The sequence below is a fragment of the Ranitomeya variabilis genome, chromosome 5, assembly GCF_051348905.1.
Source record: "Ranitomeya variabilis isolate aRanVar5 chromosome 5, aRanVar5.hap1, whole genome shotgun sequence".
Taxonomy (NCBI): Eukaryota; Metazoa; Chordata; class Amphibia; order Anura; family Dendrobatidae; genus Ranitomeya; species Ranitomeya variabilis.
The window spans coordinates 363,843,762-363,858,797 of record NC_135236.1 but is presented as its reverse complement, the minus strand read 5'-3'; the positions used below and the strand labels follow the sequence as shown (position 1 = coordinate 363,858,797).

Sequence of the window (15,036 nt, the reverse complement as noted above, 5' to 3'; positions counted from 1 at the left end):
TGTTTGTGCTATATAAGCAACAGGACATAATGTAGTAGCCACCTGGCATTTTATTGTGCAGTGAATTTGGCCTAAATTGATTTCTTTTTGCATATGTAAACCTAGCTGATGGTGCTGTTTGGCTCATCTTTTAGTCCAGAGTGTGCTATTGAGGTGCCGGAGAGACTGTCTTCTTCCTACAAAAGACTTCAGGATTATGATCTTGTACGCAGATGTGTCCAGTTACCAGTCAGAGAGGCTACGGAGGAAGAGATCACTCTGGTTCACAGGTCTGTACAGTCAGGGCACTTCTACCTGATTGGGGCTTTAGGTAATAAAGGGTTTATCCATCATTAAGAGTTAGGTTGTATTATGTGGTGCCTATTCAAATGATTGGCCATTCAATGTTGTTTATAGCCCCTGGCACTTGTCTAGTAAGGCACAATTCACTTGTAATATAGATGCAAAAAATATCAAGACTGGCTTACAGATAAACTGGTCTTAGCCATAGGGAGCAATTAGAATTCAGCTTTCTTTCTCCAAAGCAGATTACAAAATGAATGGGGTGTTCCATTAAACAAAAAAATGATCACCTGTTCTCTGTTCGATAAGGTTTAATCCCTCTAAGGGTGCATTCAGACTGTATTATGCAAGGACTGGCTGCGGGTCTCCCGGCCCGAGTGTGACAACTTCTTCAAAATAAATGAAGCTGTCAGGATCAGGAGACCCGCGGCCTGTCTGTGCATTGTGGTCTGATCTCTGTTTTGTACAGCCATCTAATTGTGCCCTTAGGTTTTATTTCTCTTAAATGAATTTTCCGTCTATATGTGTACAACAGACCTCACATGTACCAACATTAGCGCACGTGCTAGTGCATTTGGGTGGTTTTCCACACGGATCTGAGGTCTACGTGTACAGAAAACTGCAGCCTGCACTAGCATGGACCAGACTTGTAAATAGTATTATGCGGATGAGCGCACCGAGCCAGTCACGTCCACCAATCACATCAGTCTTGTGGACATGATTAGTTGTCTGACCTGAAGGCACCCATATACTTTAGAATGATATTAGCTGAAGCCGCCAGTGGGAATGGGGACCTCACAACACTCCTTCAGCAGATCATGTGGGGGTTGATAAGGATCCAGCATGTCCTGATTTCAGACTCCCAATCCTTTTGTGCTCAGTGAGTTAATCTGCCGCTAGAAGGGTCTGGCAGTGGCTTCTTCTTGGAGCGCACAGGAGCTCCTGTGTATGGAGGAGTCAGGAAAGAGAGGGCTTTTGGATAGACGATCATTGATGTGACAGCTATCTAGTATGCATGTCATATTGCACTCATAGACATTAGGCTTCTTTCACACTAGCGTCGGGCTCGGCCCGTCGCTGTGCGTCGGGCCGACGTTCCCGACGCTAGCGTGGTCTCCGCCGCACAACGGGGGCAGCGGATGCATTTTTCCAGCGCATCCGCTGCCCCATTGTGAGGTGCGGGGAGGTGGGGGCGGAGTTCCGGCCGCGCATGCGCGGTCGGAAAAGACGTTTACGACGGAGCAAAAAACGTTGCAAGCAACGTTTTTTGCCCCCGACGGTCCGCCACAGCACGACGCACCCGTCGCACGACGGGTGCGACGTGTGTAAATCCGTCGCAATGCGTCGTCTAATATTAGGCTATGGGGAAAAAACGCATCCTGCAAACACTTTTGCAGGATGCGTTTTTTCGGCAAAACAACACATTGCGACGGATTTCAAAAAACGCTAGTGTGAAAGTAGCCTTAGTCTTGTGTAAATATGTTAACATGCATGCACACATATAACACTGCAGGAGCAATTCCTTCCTTATCGTGTATGTGTTAAAAAAGGAACTGCTGACTGATTTTTGTGATAGAAAACTTAGGTTCTTTCATTCATTTTCAATGTAGAGCAACTTGAAAGCCAGTCCTGAGGCATTGAGTAGCCAATTAGATCAGTGCATGGTTGTAAAAGTAAAAAAAAAAAAAATACAGAATACAGTAGCCTGACTTTCTTGGCATCTGCTCTTATTACTTTGACAGCACACACACATTTTAAAGTGTGAATATATGCAATATATATATATATAATTTTTTTTTCCGCTTTTTATGTCTTCTGGATACTGCAAAAGTGGTCCGGGTCCAGAGACCCCCACCGATCATTAAGAACGCTGTTCTAAAGGGTACAGCTCCTGCAGGAGTGCACACTGTCATAGTGGTGTAGGCACCCATAGACTTACTATTGAGCCTATACACCGCTCTTCCCTCTTATATTTTGTAAATCTGCGCTTTTTAACAGCATTTTGAGTGATCAGCGGGGATGTCAGGATCCAGATCTGCATCGATTGGCTCCACTTTGCAGCATTTAGAATGTATAAAAAAACTTACATGCACATGATAGCTGTTTCTGGAAAGTTACCTGAAATGACAAGTATGCTTTAAAGAGGATGCGTATTTAGTTTGTTCCACCATATAGGTTCCAGATATATGGATCTATTTATTTAGTGCCTAATATGCTAACTTTTAATGTCTTTATGAAGTGGGTGTTACTCACAAGGTAATAATGCAGAGTAGCATAAAGATGCACCCTAAGAGAAGCCTGTGAGAACTGCCCCATTGGTAAAGATCTTAAAAATAAGCATAATGGATGCGCTAAATAAAAAGACCCACGCCTCCGGAATCGAATAGCGGTTACAATTGGAGCAAAACTTGATCACCCGGAGACAAGTCATCTTTAAAGTCTGCATTGGAATCTTCATTTGTATGTACTGACCATACTGATGTCTTCACTGCTTGCTTTCAGTCCCGAATACCTTGATGTAGTTAAAAGTACTCAGACTATGGATGTCGATGAATTGAAGGAAACGTCAAAGAAGTATATTGCTGCATACTTTCATCAGGTGGGCTCTATAAGGCTGCTATTATGAGGTTGTCTGACTTTTGGGGTAGATTTCGTATTCTAATCAATCAGTGTTTGCCTTGGATGATGTTCAGATTTTTCTCAGTTTTTAGCTACAAAGTGACCTTTCAAAGTTTTGTAAGTTTTGTGGCTTTTTTTTTTAACACATTTGTTCTGTGGATTTCAGGGCAGAATTTGAAATACCATTGAGGTGCGTGAAGAAATTCTGCAAAAAGAGTCCAGCCATACAGTACACCATAGAGATGATGTCCTCAAACAATGTGGAGAAATGTTTCATGTAGGAGTTGCAGCTTTTTTTTTTTTTTGTGGGAGAAATTTTCTGCAGTGTAAATTTTAAGCAAGCGAGTTAGGGTATGATGTTTTTTTGGCTGATTCTGGTTAGAACCTCCCTGAAAAAGCGCTCAATGAATATTAAAAAGAATGATCAATGTTAAAACGAGTCGTGCTTTATGTGCCGTCTTTTTCAGCTTCTTTTAACTACTTTGGGCTTTGAAAGCTGTGAAGCGGCCAATATAATTGATCGGTCCTTTTTTCTGGAGTTTTTCATTTGGAATCTGCTTACTACTTTATATTGCTTTATGCATAGTTACCAAAAAAAGACTGCCCCTGCCAGCGAGGCCACCGCTAAAACACCAAAGAAAATGATTCAGGAAAAACACTGCTGATTTCCTAAAGCGTGTTCCTATAGGTAAAGCGCAGTGGGTACACCAACGTTATAACACGCCATGTGCACATACCCTTAGGGTATGCTCCTTTTGAAGTTTCTGCTTACAACAAACATCTCATTCATTTGAATGAGAAATTGTGCCACTAGTGTACGTCACTTTTTTCAATGCTTTTTTTTTTAACACGTGTCAATCGTTTGTCAGATATTCAGTCAAAACACAAAATTTGTAATTTTTGCTGCCGATTTAATTTCAGTTTTTAATGTGTATTTTTGGCTACGGTAAGTTTTGCAGCAGAAACGTGTCAAAAAACTCTGTTGTTAAGTCCTATATAAATGCATCAAAACCCACATTTTTACAACATCGCACAAAACATCTTGTGTCTTTTAGAAGTAGGATTTAGGTGGGGTTTTATCAGCAACCAAAATTCGTGTGAAAAAAAACCTGTGTGAACATACCATTAGGGCTTACTGAGTGGATGGTGTGAACTGGTGTGCTAGAGCTATGCTTACTAGGAAAACTTAGCATAACCATTTATTACTGGAATGGCTGTTCTAACGTCACATTATGCTTCTGATAGTGAACCATATCATAAAACTATATCTACAAAACATTACGCCATTATTTGCTCAGTACTGTTCAATCTTTTTTTGTCAGTGGTTATAGGAAACAGAAAAATAGTAAATCTTTCTTTTAAATATTTTGTTTGTTTTTTAACTATAGATCCAACAATACATATCTACATATATGTATGTGTGTGTATATTATATATACAGTATATATATATATATATATATATATACACACACACACTTAAGTGGATATGCTTTACTTAACTCTCTCTTACATTGATGTTGGTCAATTACCAAAGATTTAATGTGACCTGTGAATACGACAAGCTAACCGCTGGTTAAAAAGAAGCCATGTTGATAATTTGAGATGTTATGAAAATGTGTTGTTGCATATGGCCATCTTAAAGTGGAGAGCTCAGTACCATATAATAGGATTTTTAAGGCTCTTCATGTAAAGTATTATTTAAACAATCCCTCCCATGAAGATTGTTTTTTTTAGTTAATAAATCTGTGTATGTAATGTAGTATGCACAATATATGTTAATATAGTCACCTACTGCGGTCTTTCCCGGGATGCAGCTCTGTTCTGCTCCTCTTCTCAGTGACGTCACCGTACATCAGACTGTCCAGCTCACTCTGTGTGAGCCAGAAGTTTATTTTACAGTGAAAGCCTATGGAGTCTTGTTCTAACGCACCATAGACTTACATTGTACAAGTCACTTCTGGGTTACGCAGAGCTCCGTGTGACCCGGAGAGTCTGCAGAGCCATGATGTTACTGAGAAGAGGACCAGAAGAATGCTGGACACTAGGGAAAGAGGCTGTAGGTGAGTATATCCGTACACTCACACTACATTATATGCACACATACACACATGTAATGAAGAAAAAGCTTCATGGGAGGGCTTCTTTAAGCTTGCACATTCTGCTTGTGATTACTACATTGTAAGCCTGTAATTTTCTGCAGAATTCTTACCGCTGTGCTAAGCTGTCACTTGGTGGCACGCTGCAGCTTGTTGATGCGGTGATGTCCGGAGAGGCTCTGAATGGAATGGCTCTTATAAGGTAATGATGGCTACCAGTAATTCTGTAGAATGAATGGAAGTGTTACTCCTCCTTGGAGTGTTTACACCATACATTATTCCCATAGTCCTATGTTTAGCACCGGCTAAAGTCACTTCAACTGTATATCAAAAATATATTCTAGTATGGTGGGTGCCATAGAAGAAACGAAGTGAAAGGAAAATATAGTTAAAAACTGTATATTTATTTATAATAATTAAAATATTGATATAGTGAATACAGGCAAAAAGGGGGGAACAGAAAACCTCCAAATACAGGGAGAGACTTATCCAGCACAAATCCAAAAGATGCTGTAACATATGATTATTCAGATCCTAATTGTATTAAGACAACATTTTTCTAATTTTGGTTATGGCCATTACCACAATGAATTTTAAACAAAACAATTCAGATGCAGTTGAAGTTCAGACTTTCAGCTTTCATTTGAGGGTATCCACATTAAAATTGGATGAAGGGTTTAGGAGTTTCAGCTCCTTAACATGTGCCACCCTGTTTTTAAAGGGACCAAAAGTAATTGGACAGATTCAATAATTTTAAATAAAATCTTAATTTCTAGTACTTGGTTGAAAACCCTTTGTTGGCAATGACTGCCTGAAGTCTTGAACTCATGGACATCACCAGACGCAGTGATTCCTCCTTTTTGATGCTCTGCCAGGCCTTCACTGCGGTGGTTTTCAGTTGCTGTTTGCTTGTGGGCCTTTCTGTCTGAAGTTTAGTCTTTATAGTAATATGTACAAGTGGTGCACTCCCGCAAATCTCATGGGAATGGGGTGCAAAACCTGGTCAATAATATGAATACTAGAAACACAAGACAAAAAGACTAAGCCAATAACGGTATGCACACCCATAAAGTATAGGAAAATAACAAAAAATGTTTAATTACACCTCAAAAAAAGACAAAATACAATAAAACCATTTAAAAAGGCCTGGATACAGAGCCATAAACCATCACCCCTAAGCACATATACCATGAAATAACACAAATACATGAACAAAGTGCTGGAAAAATATACAATGTCCCCTGTCTATACATGTAATAGCTCCATATGGTGTACAAAAATGTATAGAAAACTGAACAAAGATATACATTGACTAATAGTCATATACTAGCAAATAGTCAAGTGATAAGATAACCACGGTTCAGTGTATTCGATATGGAAATATGAAGTGTTAAATAAGCATGCTGTATACCCAGGACAATGAAAATATCAATGTTGACATGTTAGTCTGGACTTCAGTTGTATGCCCAGAAACCTCAGTCTGGCGTATACTGGCAACCCCTTGTTATCTAGAGTACAAAATAATGCAAATGTAGCCTAATGGATACATGGTTATAAGTAAGATGAGAGGAAAGAAAGGAGTGTTCAGCAAGGACAATGCCAACGCTGAACAATGGTATACCATAAACCCAGATGCCTGAGAAAGACAGGAGACAGGCTGAGGGGTGAGGCAGAAGACTGAAGATTAGTCTTTAACAAGTGAAATACATGCTTAATTGGGTTGAGATCAGGTGACTGACTTGGCCATTCAAGAATATTCCACTTCTTTGCTGTAATAAACTCCTGGGTTGCTTTGGCTTCATGTTTTGGGTCATTGTCCATCTGTAGTATGAAACAATGACCAATCAGTTTGGCTGCATTTGGCTGGATCTGAGCACACAGTATGGGTCTGAATACCTCAGAATTCATTCAGCTGCTTCTGTCCTGTGTCACATCATCAATAAACACTAGTGACCCAGTGCCACTGGCAGCCATGCATGCCCAAGCCATCACACTGCCTCCGCCGTGTTTTACAGATGATGTGGTATGCTTTGGATCATGAGCTGTACCAAGCCTTCACCATACTTTTCTCTTTCCATCATTCTGGTAGAGGTTGATCTTGGTTTCATCTGTCCAAAGAATGTTCTTCCAGAACTGTGCTGGCTTTTTTAGATGTTTTTTAGCAAATTCCAGTCTCGCCTTTTTATTATTGATGCTTATGAGTGGCTTGCACCGTGCAGTGACCCCTCTGTAATTACTTTCATGCAGTCTTCTCTTTATGGTAGATTTGGATATTGATACGCCGACCTCCTGGAGAGTGTTGATCACTTGGTTGGCTGTTGTGAAGGGGTTTCTCTTCACCATGGAGATTATTCTGCGATCATCCACCACTGTTGTCTTCCGTAGGCGCCCAGGTCTTTTTGCATTGATGAGTTCACCAGTGCTTTCTTTCTTTCTCAGGATCTACCAAACTGTAGATTTTGCCAATCCTAATATTGTAGCAATTTCTCGGATGGGTTTTTTCTGTTTTCGCAGCTTAAATAAGGCTTGTTTCACCTGCATAGAGAGCTCCTTTGACTACATGTTTACTTCACAGTAAAACCTTCCAAATGCAAGCAACACACCTCAAATCAACTCCAGGCCTTTTATCTGCTTAATTGAGAATTACATAACAAAGGGATTGCCAACACCTATCCATGAAATAGCCTTGGAGTCTATTGTCCAATTACTTTTGGTCCCTTTAAAAACAGGGTGGCACAGGTTAAGGAGCTGAAACTCCTAAACTCTTCATCCAATTTTAATGTGGATACCCTCAAATGAAAGATGAAAGTCTGATCTTCAACTGCATCTGAATTGTTTTGTTTAAAATTCATTGTGGTAATGTCTCTGCTAACTGTATCTTCTCGTCCCTATACCACACACAGCTACATACAAATGAGAGATGTCTGGGAAACTCGCCCATCTTCTATGCCGCGTGGTATCCATGTTGGCAAACGTGTAAAGTTGAAGTTTTATTCATACCTATTGCAAAATAGCTGTATAATGCCAGTTTTAATATTTTTACTTCCCCTATAACCCTCACTTGAATTCTGGTCTTCATAGTTTTTAGAGAGATATTTTCGCATTCCCAATTGAAAGACTATTTTAATAGATATTTTGCCAAGACAGTATTAAATGTTTGTTCCGTATTGTAGTTGGCTAAATCTATTGTATTTTTTTTCTTTTTTAAATAATATTTCAGACCTCCGGGGCATCACAGTCAGAGAAGTGAAAGCAATGGATTTTGTGTCTTTAATAATGTTGCTGTCGCTGCAGAATATGCGAAAAGCAAGTACAACGTTCAGAGGTGAGTCACATTGTGTTACATAAGATGGCAAATTACGATAAGCCTAAATTATTCCAGGACTATTACGCATCATGTGACTAATATAAGTGGGACCCTTTTATTGTACTGTAATGCAAACTGTGTGCTTCTTTGCTTTCTGCATATAGGTGGCAAGTACTAATATAAAGCTGGTCCTATTATCTTGTGAATACTTATACACGCTACAGCCCCTATAATGACAAGGGTATTTTTTGTACTTTTAAAAGACTTTTGCACATGAATAATAAAATGGCACATTACTTTAATAATAACGTTCACATTCAGAGCTATGTTGATTAGACCCATCAACAGGCCCACGGCTATGCCTCATGGTTTTACACAGTAAGAAATAAAAATCTCAAGTAGGTGTTAAAGGGAACCTGACAGCTGATTAATATTCCCTGAACCACGGGCAGCATGAATCAGACATTGGCTTTGTTATTGCAGCCCTTCATAGTAAGACATACCTGTCTGCAGTAACAGCCAGTGCTTGTGGTTTGAGCAGCATGAATCAACTGTCGGGGTTACATTTAAGGCACCAACACACATTATATAAACGATGGTTGAGCCCGCCAACCATCTGATGTGTATGGGGGTGTGAAAGGTCTGCTCATTTAGCTGCTCCCAAAGCAGGGTCAGACTGGCCCACCGGAGGATTCTCCGGTGGGCCCAGGCACTGACACCTGCTGGCATACTGGCCAGCAGCTGCCTAGAGCCCCCACTGCTCCAGGGGACCCAAGCCAGTGGGTAGTTGCTATGGGGGCCCCTGGTGCCAGCGGAGTAGCAGCGGGTGGCAGGAAGCAGAAGACGACTGCTGCGGCTAAAGCCTGTCCCCACTGCTAAAGAGAAATGAATATTCACTGCTCCCCATGCCCTCATGGACGTGGAGAGGGGTGACTATTAATTTCACTTTGGCTTACTAGGCTAAGCAGTGACAAAAAAAGTCATCAGAATGCAAGCGCGCTCTGTTCCTTACAAATAGTGCGCCGCAGTCTGCAGCAGTCGAACATGTCAGCCGTGTTATCAGTGACGCCCGCACTGATCTCTGACTAACTGTGGGCAGGACGCCCTCCCAGCATGATGTCACCACTACTCCCAGCGCTCAGAGCTACTCAGAGAGCAGTGCGGGCGTCACTGATAACGCGGCTGACATGTTCGGCTGCTGCAGACTGCGGCGCACTATTTGTAAGGAACAGAGTGCAAGCAGGGAGAGTGGAGCAGCTAACACTGATTAGCCACAGCACAGCCAATCAGTGTTAGCTTTGTTTGTGTCCTCATCTCCTCGGCTGTACAGCACAGCTCAGGTAATGAGTGCTGTCATCCATAATGTGCGCTCCCCTCCCCCACAGTGTAAGCAGCAGAGGGAGATAGAGGACTCCCTGCTACAGCTGCAAAGGTTGAACAACGGCCCCCCTGCCAGCCAAAAAGTAACTGTAAATGGGGGGGCCTTTAGTCTGGGGTGATAGAGGGGGAGGGGCTAAGTCACTAAGGGATAAATGAGGGCCCCATTACCTAATCTCTCCCTTCACTCCTGACTGAATGCACCCCCTCCCTCTATATCACCCCTGACTATTCCCCCACCCCCCTGAATCACCCTGACTGCACCCCTTCCCCCCTTATCACCACTACTGAATCCCCTCGCCGCTGGAATCACCCTGATTGAGCCCCTGTATTACCCCTGACTGTGCCACATCCCTCTATATGACCCCTAACTGAGCCCTTGTATCACCCCTGACTGCACCCCCTCCCCTGTATCACCCCTGCTGAATCCCCTCGCCCCGGAATCACCCTGAATGAGCCCCTCTACCCCTGTATTACCCCTGACTGCACCCCCTCCTCCTGTATCACCCCTGACTGCACCCCTTCCCCCGTATCACCCCTGCTGAACCCCCTCGCCCCGGAATCACCCTGACTGAGCCCCTCTATACCTGTATCACCCCTGACTGCACCACCTCCCTCTGTATCACCCCTGACTGACTGAGCCCCCTTCCCCTGTATCACCCCTGACTGCGCCACCTCCCCTTGTATCACCCCTGACTGTGCCACCTGCCCCTGTATCACCCCTGACTTGGCCACCTCCCCTTGTATCACCCCTGACTGTGCCACCTGCCCCTGTATCACCCCTGACTTGGCCACCTCCCCTTGTATCACCCCTGACTGACTGAGCCCCCTTCCTCTGTATCACCCCTGACTGCACCACCTCCCCCTGTATCACCCTGATTGAGCCCCTCTCTCCCCCTTTATTACCGCTGACTAAAACTTTTCTTTCCCTACTACTAACAAAATGAGGCCCTTCATAAAAAGTTATGGCCTTATAGGTGGCAGAGAGATTTCTGTAAAAAGTGTATGGGGGGATGTGAGGGAAAACTCTTTCAATATTACTCCAATGTCATATATAAATGATCTAGGACCCCTACCACTAGAAGAGGGGGCATTTACATAATGTATTTGCTGCAGAAATCAAAAATCTAATTAACAGCGGAAATATCCACACAGACATTGTGCAGATATTGCTGCATTTACTAAGGCTGGGTTCACATTACGTTAGTGGCGTCTGTTAGACGGACTACGTTACACAGCGGCATAACGCGGTGTAACGTAGTCTGTTTAACGCCGCCATTGATTCCAATGTCGGACGCATTACTAGCGCACGCCCATTGTGGGATGTGCCGTCATTGAGTGACGGACCTGAGACGCGGGCTGCAGCGTTTCCGGGTCCGTCACTGCTAGCGCAGATAGAGATAGCAGATGCTCTATCTGCGCTAGCGTGCAGCCATACCGGCACTTACGTTTACAGCAGCCCGTTACCGTATGTGTTGAACAGGCTGCTGTAAACATAATGTGAACCCAGCCTGGTATGTAATGTCGCACTTTTACCACTGACCTGTTTCTTTGTATTGCAAAGGATGAAATCGGTGGTGAATATGTTAAATCTGCATCGGTCAATTCACACCGTGGATTTTTTCAGAGTATAAATGAGATGTCATAAAATCCCCTCCACTACACTGGTGCTATAAGGCCATGTTCACACTTTGCGGCGTCCCTCTGCGGGTTCTCCCGCAGCGGAATTGATAAATCTGCAGGGCAAAACTGCTGCGGTTATCCCTGCAGATTTATCGCGGTTTGTTTTGCGATTTCCGCTGCGGGATTACTCCTATACTATTGATGCTGCATATGCAGCAATATGCAGCATCAATAGTAATGTTAAAAATAATAAAAAATGGTTTATACTCACCCTCTGATGTCCGGATCTCCTCAGCGCTGCACGCGGCGGTCCGGTTCCAAAGATGCTGTGCCGAGAAGGACCTTCGTGACGTCACGGTCATGTGACTGCGGCGTCATCACGGTCATGTGACCGCGACGTCACCGCAGGTCCTGCTCGCACAGTAACTGAGACCGGACGGCCGCGTGCAGCGCTGAGAGGTGAGTATAGCATCATTTTTTATTTTAATTCTTTTTTTTTACACTATTTATGCTTCACAGGACCTGGAGGAGAGTCTCCTCTCCTCCACCCCGGGTACCACCCGCACATTATCCGCTTACTTCCCGCAACGTGGGCACAGCCCCATGCGGGAAGTAAGCGGATCAATGCATTTATATGGGTGCAGAATCGCTGCGATTCTGCACAAAGAAGTGACATGCTGCGGGTTGTAAATTGCTGCGTTTCTGCTTGTTTTTTCCCGCAGCATGTGCACTGCGGTTTGTGGTTTCCATAGGGTTTACATGTTAATGTAAATGCTATGGAAACTGCTGCGGACCCGCAGCATCAAAATCGCCGCGGATCCGTGGTAAAACCCGCAAAGTGTGAACATGGCCTAACACATTGGCCTAGTGGTTAATAAACACCAGGGGACATTTATCATTGAGTTTGAACCAAAATGTGGGCACCAACCCCTGCTCTATCATTAAGACGTGTACTACCTTATGTTATGCCCTGATATTAGCGTGTTATATCACACAGTCGGTGGTCTTGTATTTATTTCTATGTAGCTACATAGTGGGCCCCAAGAATGATTTTCTCTGGTGGGTCCAAGGTGCTCCAGTCCGACGCTGTCCGTAAGGTAGACGTTTGGTTTAAGTCTCTAAAGCGCAAACTACTAACAGAAAGCAGCCTTTCTGGTTCAAATTAAAAACAACAAGTACATATAAAGTCCTTCCCAGTATGGCTCCAGCCTTCTGGGACAACACATGCGGCAACTCTCGCAGGAGCTTCAGTCTGGAGGCTTCCTTCCTCCAAGCAACACAGACAGAGGAAAAAAAATGGCTGGATATTTAACTCCCTCCAGTCACACCCTGGAGGTGGAGATATGGTGGGTAGGCGTCCCGCCCGTCTCTGACCTACCCACCATGAAAGCCGGGCCCATATAGCGACTGGATTGTTCTCAGCACATGTCATACTGGAGGAAAACTTATGGCTTTCACATCATGCAGGATAGCAACCTTTGCAATGGCCTTTTGTACATTGACATGTCACAGCAGCAGGCACCTTCTACTCCAGCAAGTCTGGCATATTTCGAGTGTTCACGATTCCAGTCTTGATGAATCGGCCCCTTCGTTTATGAGAACATACATACATAACATAGTATGTCCTGTGCGCTACACCAGAGTGTACAGCGGAGGAGAGGGCACAGGAGGAAGCCGTCTCATCCATGCTCACTCCTGTGCCCTGCTCCAGTGTAACGGAAAACAGCTCTTGCTACATTAACCTTTTGGCTCAGCTGACCTGGGGACAGCCACCCTTGCTGCATTCACCGTCCACATTGAAGCGCAGAGCAGGGATGTGTAGTGTGATGTGGATGGTACCAAGCTGGGAAACCGGTGCTCACTGTTTTCTGTTCAGACATGTTGCTGAAGCATTCGGCACCCATATCAAAGCGCTATACAACATGGTGTGGGTGCTAGCAAGCACAAGGGGGTTCATGCCTAGCTCCGGGGCTATGTGGCTTCTACTGGCCAAACACGGGCATGGTGGTGGGGGTGCATGCCTCTTGGATCACTGGCTCCTGTGCCCAGCAGGTCCTGCTGCATGAAGCTCATACTGGGAAGTGCTGGGGGAAAGGCTAGAGAAGAAGGTTGCACCACCCTATCACTGCACTGTGCCCTGCCCGCAGCAATGTAGCACAGAGCCGCTCCTGTAAATAGGCCACTGGGACAACAAGCAAATGTACCTCCATTTGGGTTTGACCTGTTTATTTTGTGTATTCCAAATACCTAATACTTTTGCATTACAACTATACGTAATTCCACTATGTAGTTTCCATGAGTCTGGATATTTATTTCTATAGAGTGCTGTCATTGTCCTGGGACGAGGAATTGTGCACTCCTGACCTCGCCTTCTCCATCTGGGTGTTTGCCCCTGATAAGATGAAAACTCTTGTGTTCACCTCCCATGCCAGCTGCTGTCTGACTTCCTGTTGATGATCGATACAGCCGAAGGTCGGGGACAGTGACCAGCGCTGATTGGGCGCGGGGCTCGCGTGACGCAAATGCCCATCTCTCACGTGAGCCCCAGGAACGCGAGTGCCAGCACAGGAGGTAAGTATAAGGGTTTTTATTCTAACAGGGGCAAACACTTGAGAAAGGGGTTGTCTGAGTAATGGACAACCCCTTTAAGTAGATGCATTTTCTATTACAGTCCCCATCCAGGACGGGCTTTCTGCTAATATTTCTGCATAATTTATAAATGGGTTTTTTTGTACAGAATTCTAATTGTTGACTGGGATGTTCACCATGGACAAGGAATCCAGTACATCTTTGAAGATGACCCAAGGTTTGCAAGCATAATATATGTACTGTGTATATTTAGTATAAATCATGTACAATCAAATGAAAGGGTAAAGCCTGTTAGATACCCCAAACATTGCTCACATTCACAGACCCTGTTTCTGAAGCCTGCGCTGGCTCCTAGCCTGATAATACATTACAGATCTCAGGCGCCTGTTTCCTGAACTGAAGAAGGACGGGCAGTCAATTTACATTGACGGGAAGGGGAGCACCTTACATACATTTATATTGTCTCTTATGATACTATTATGTACATACCATTCATATGAGACATGTAATGTGTCATGTCTACTGTTTGATGCATATAAACCTACCATTATTTACTATACACAATTCCTCGCTTCCTCTTGGCATTAGTCTTCTTTATTTCTGGGTGTGCGCCCCTGTTTTTAATATGTTTTAATTACGTCTGCCATTGTTTAGTGATCATGTTTGTTGTCACCCGATTTAATAAAATAATTGTGTCGCCTATCCTGATGAATTAGGACTTTATGGTATGTTCTTTTCTCACCTTCCCCTTGATTGCACAGTGTATATTTTGGTCCAGTGTCTTGGTTGTAGAGATACTGTAAATACTAATATGATATAATATCACATGGTCATCCTACACCAAGAACTAAACCCTTGTTCTCTCCTTTCATTAGTCAATTTAAATTGAATAGTCTTCTTTTTTTGTGAACCAAAATATATCCAGGCATCTCTTTTACATGAATAGGGAAAATATAAGAGTTTGCAATTTTAAGGTGAGTTGTGGTGTTATATCCCCATGGCACATGAGACACCACCTCTAGGTGTGAGCGCCATGATTCACACATAGTGAAGGCAGGCGTTTGTTTCACATGGTTGTTTTCCGAACCTCAATTTTGTTGTTATGCAAAGGTTATTATGTTAGATATTAGTGATACAGGAT

General features: G+C 43.6%; 1 protein-coding gene across 5 annotated transcripts in view; it reads left to right on the top strand.

Moving 5' to 3' along the window:
• The window catches only part of HDAC10 (histone deacetylase 10), a 114,063-nt gene that overhangs the window by 15,463 nt on the left and 83,564 nt on the right, over positions 1 to 15,036 (top strand). For all 5 annotated transcript variants that reach the window (XM_077264912.1, XM_077264913.1, XM_077264911.1 and 2 more), the window contains exons 3-7: positions 135 to 269; positions 2,785 to 2,881; positions 5,104 to 5,201; positions 8,220 to 8,324; positions 14,044 to 14,112. In XM_077264912.1, coding sequence (XP_077121027.1) covers positions 135 to 269; positions 2,785 to 2,881; positions 5,104 to 5,201; positions 8,220 to 8,324; positions 14,044 to 14,112 — 504 coding nt within the window. The remainder of the gene's footprint in view (positions 1 to 134; positions 270 to 2,784; positions 2,882 to 5,103; positions 5,202 to 8,219; positions 8,325 to 14,043; positions 14,113 to 15,036) is intronic.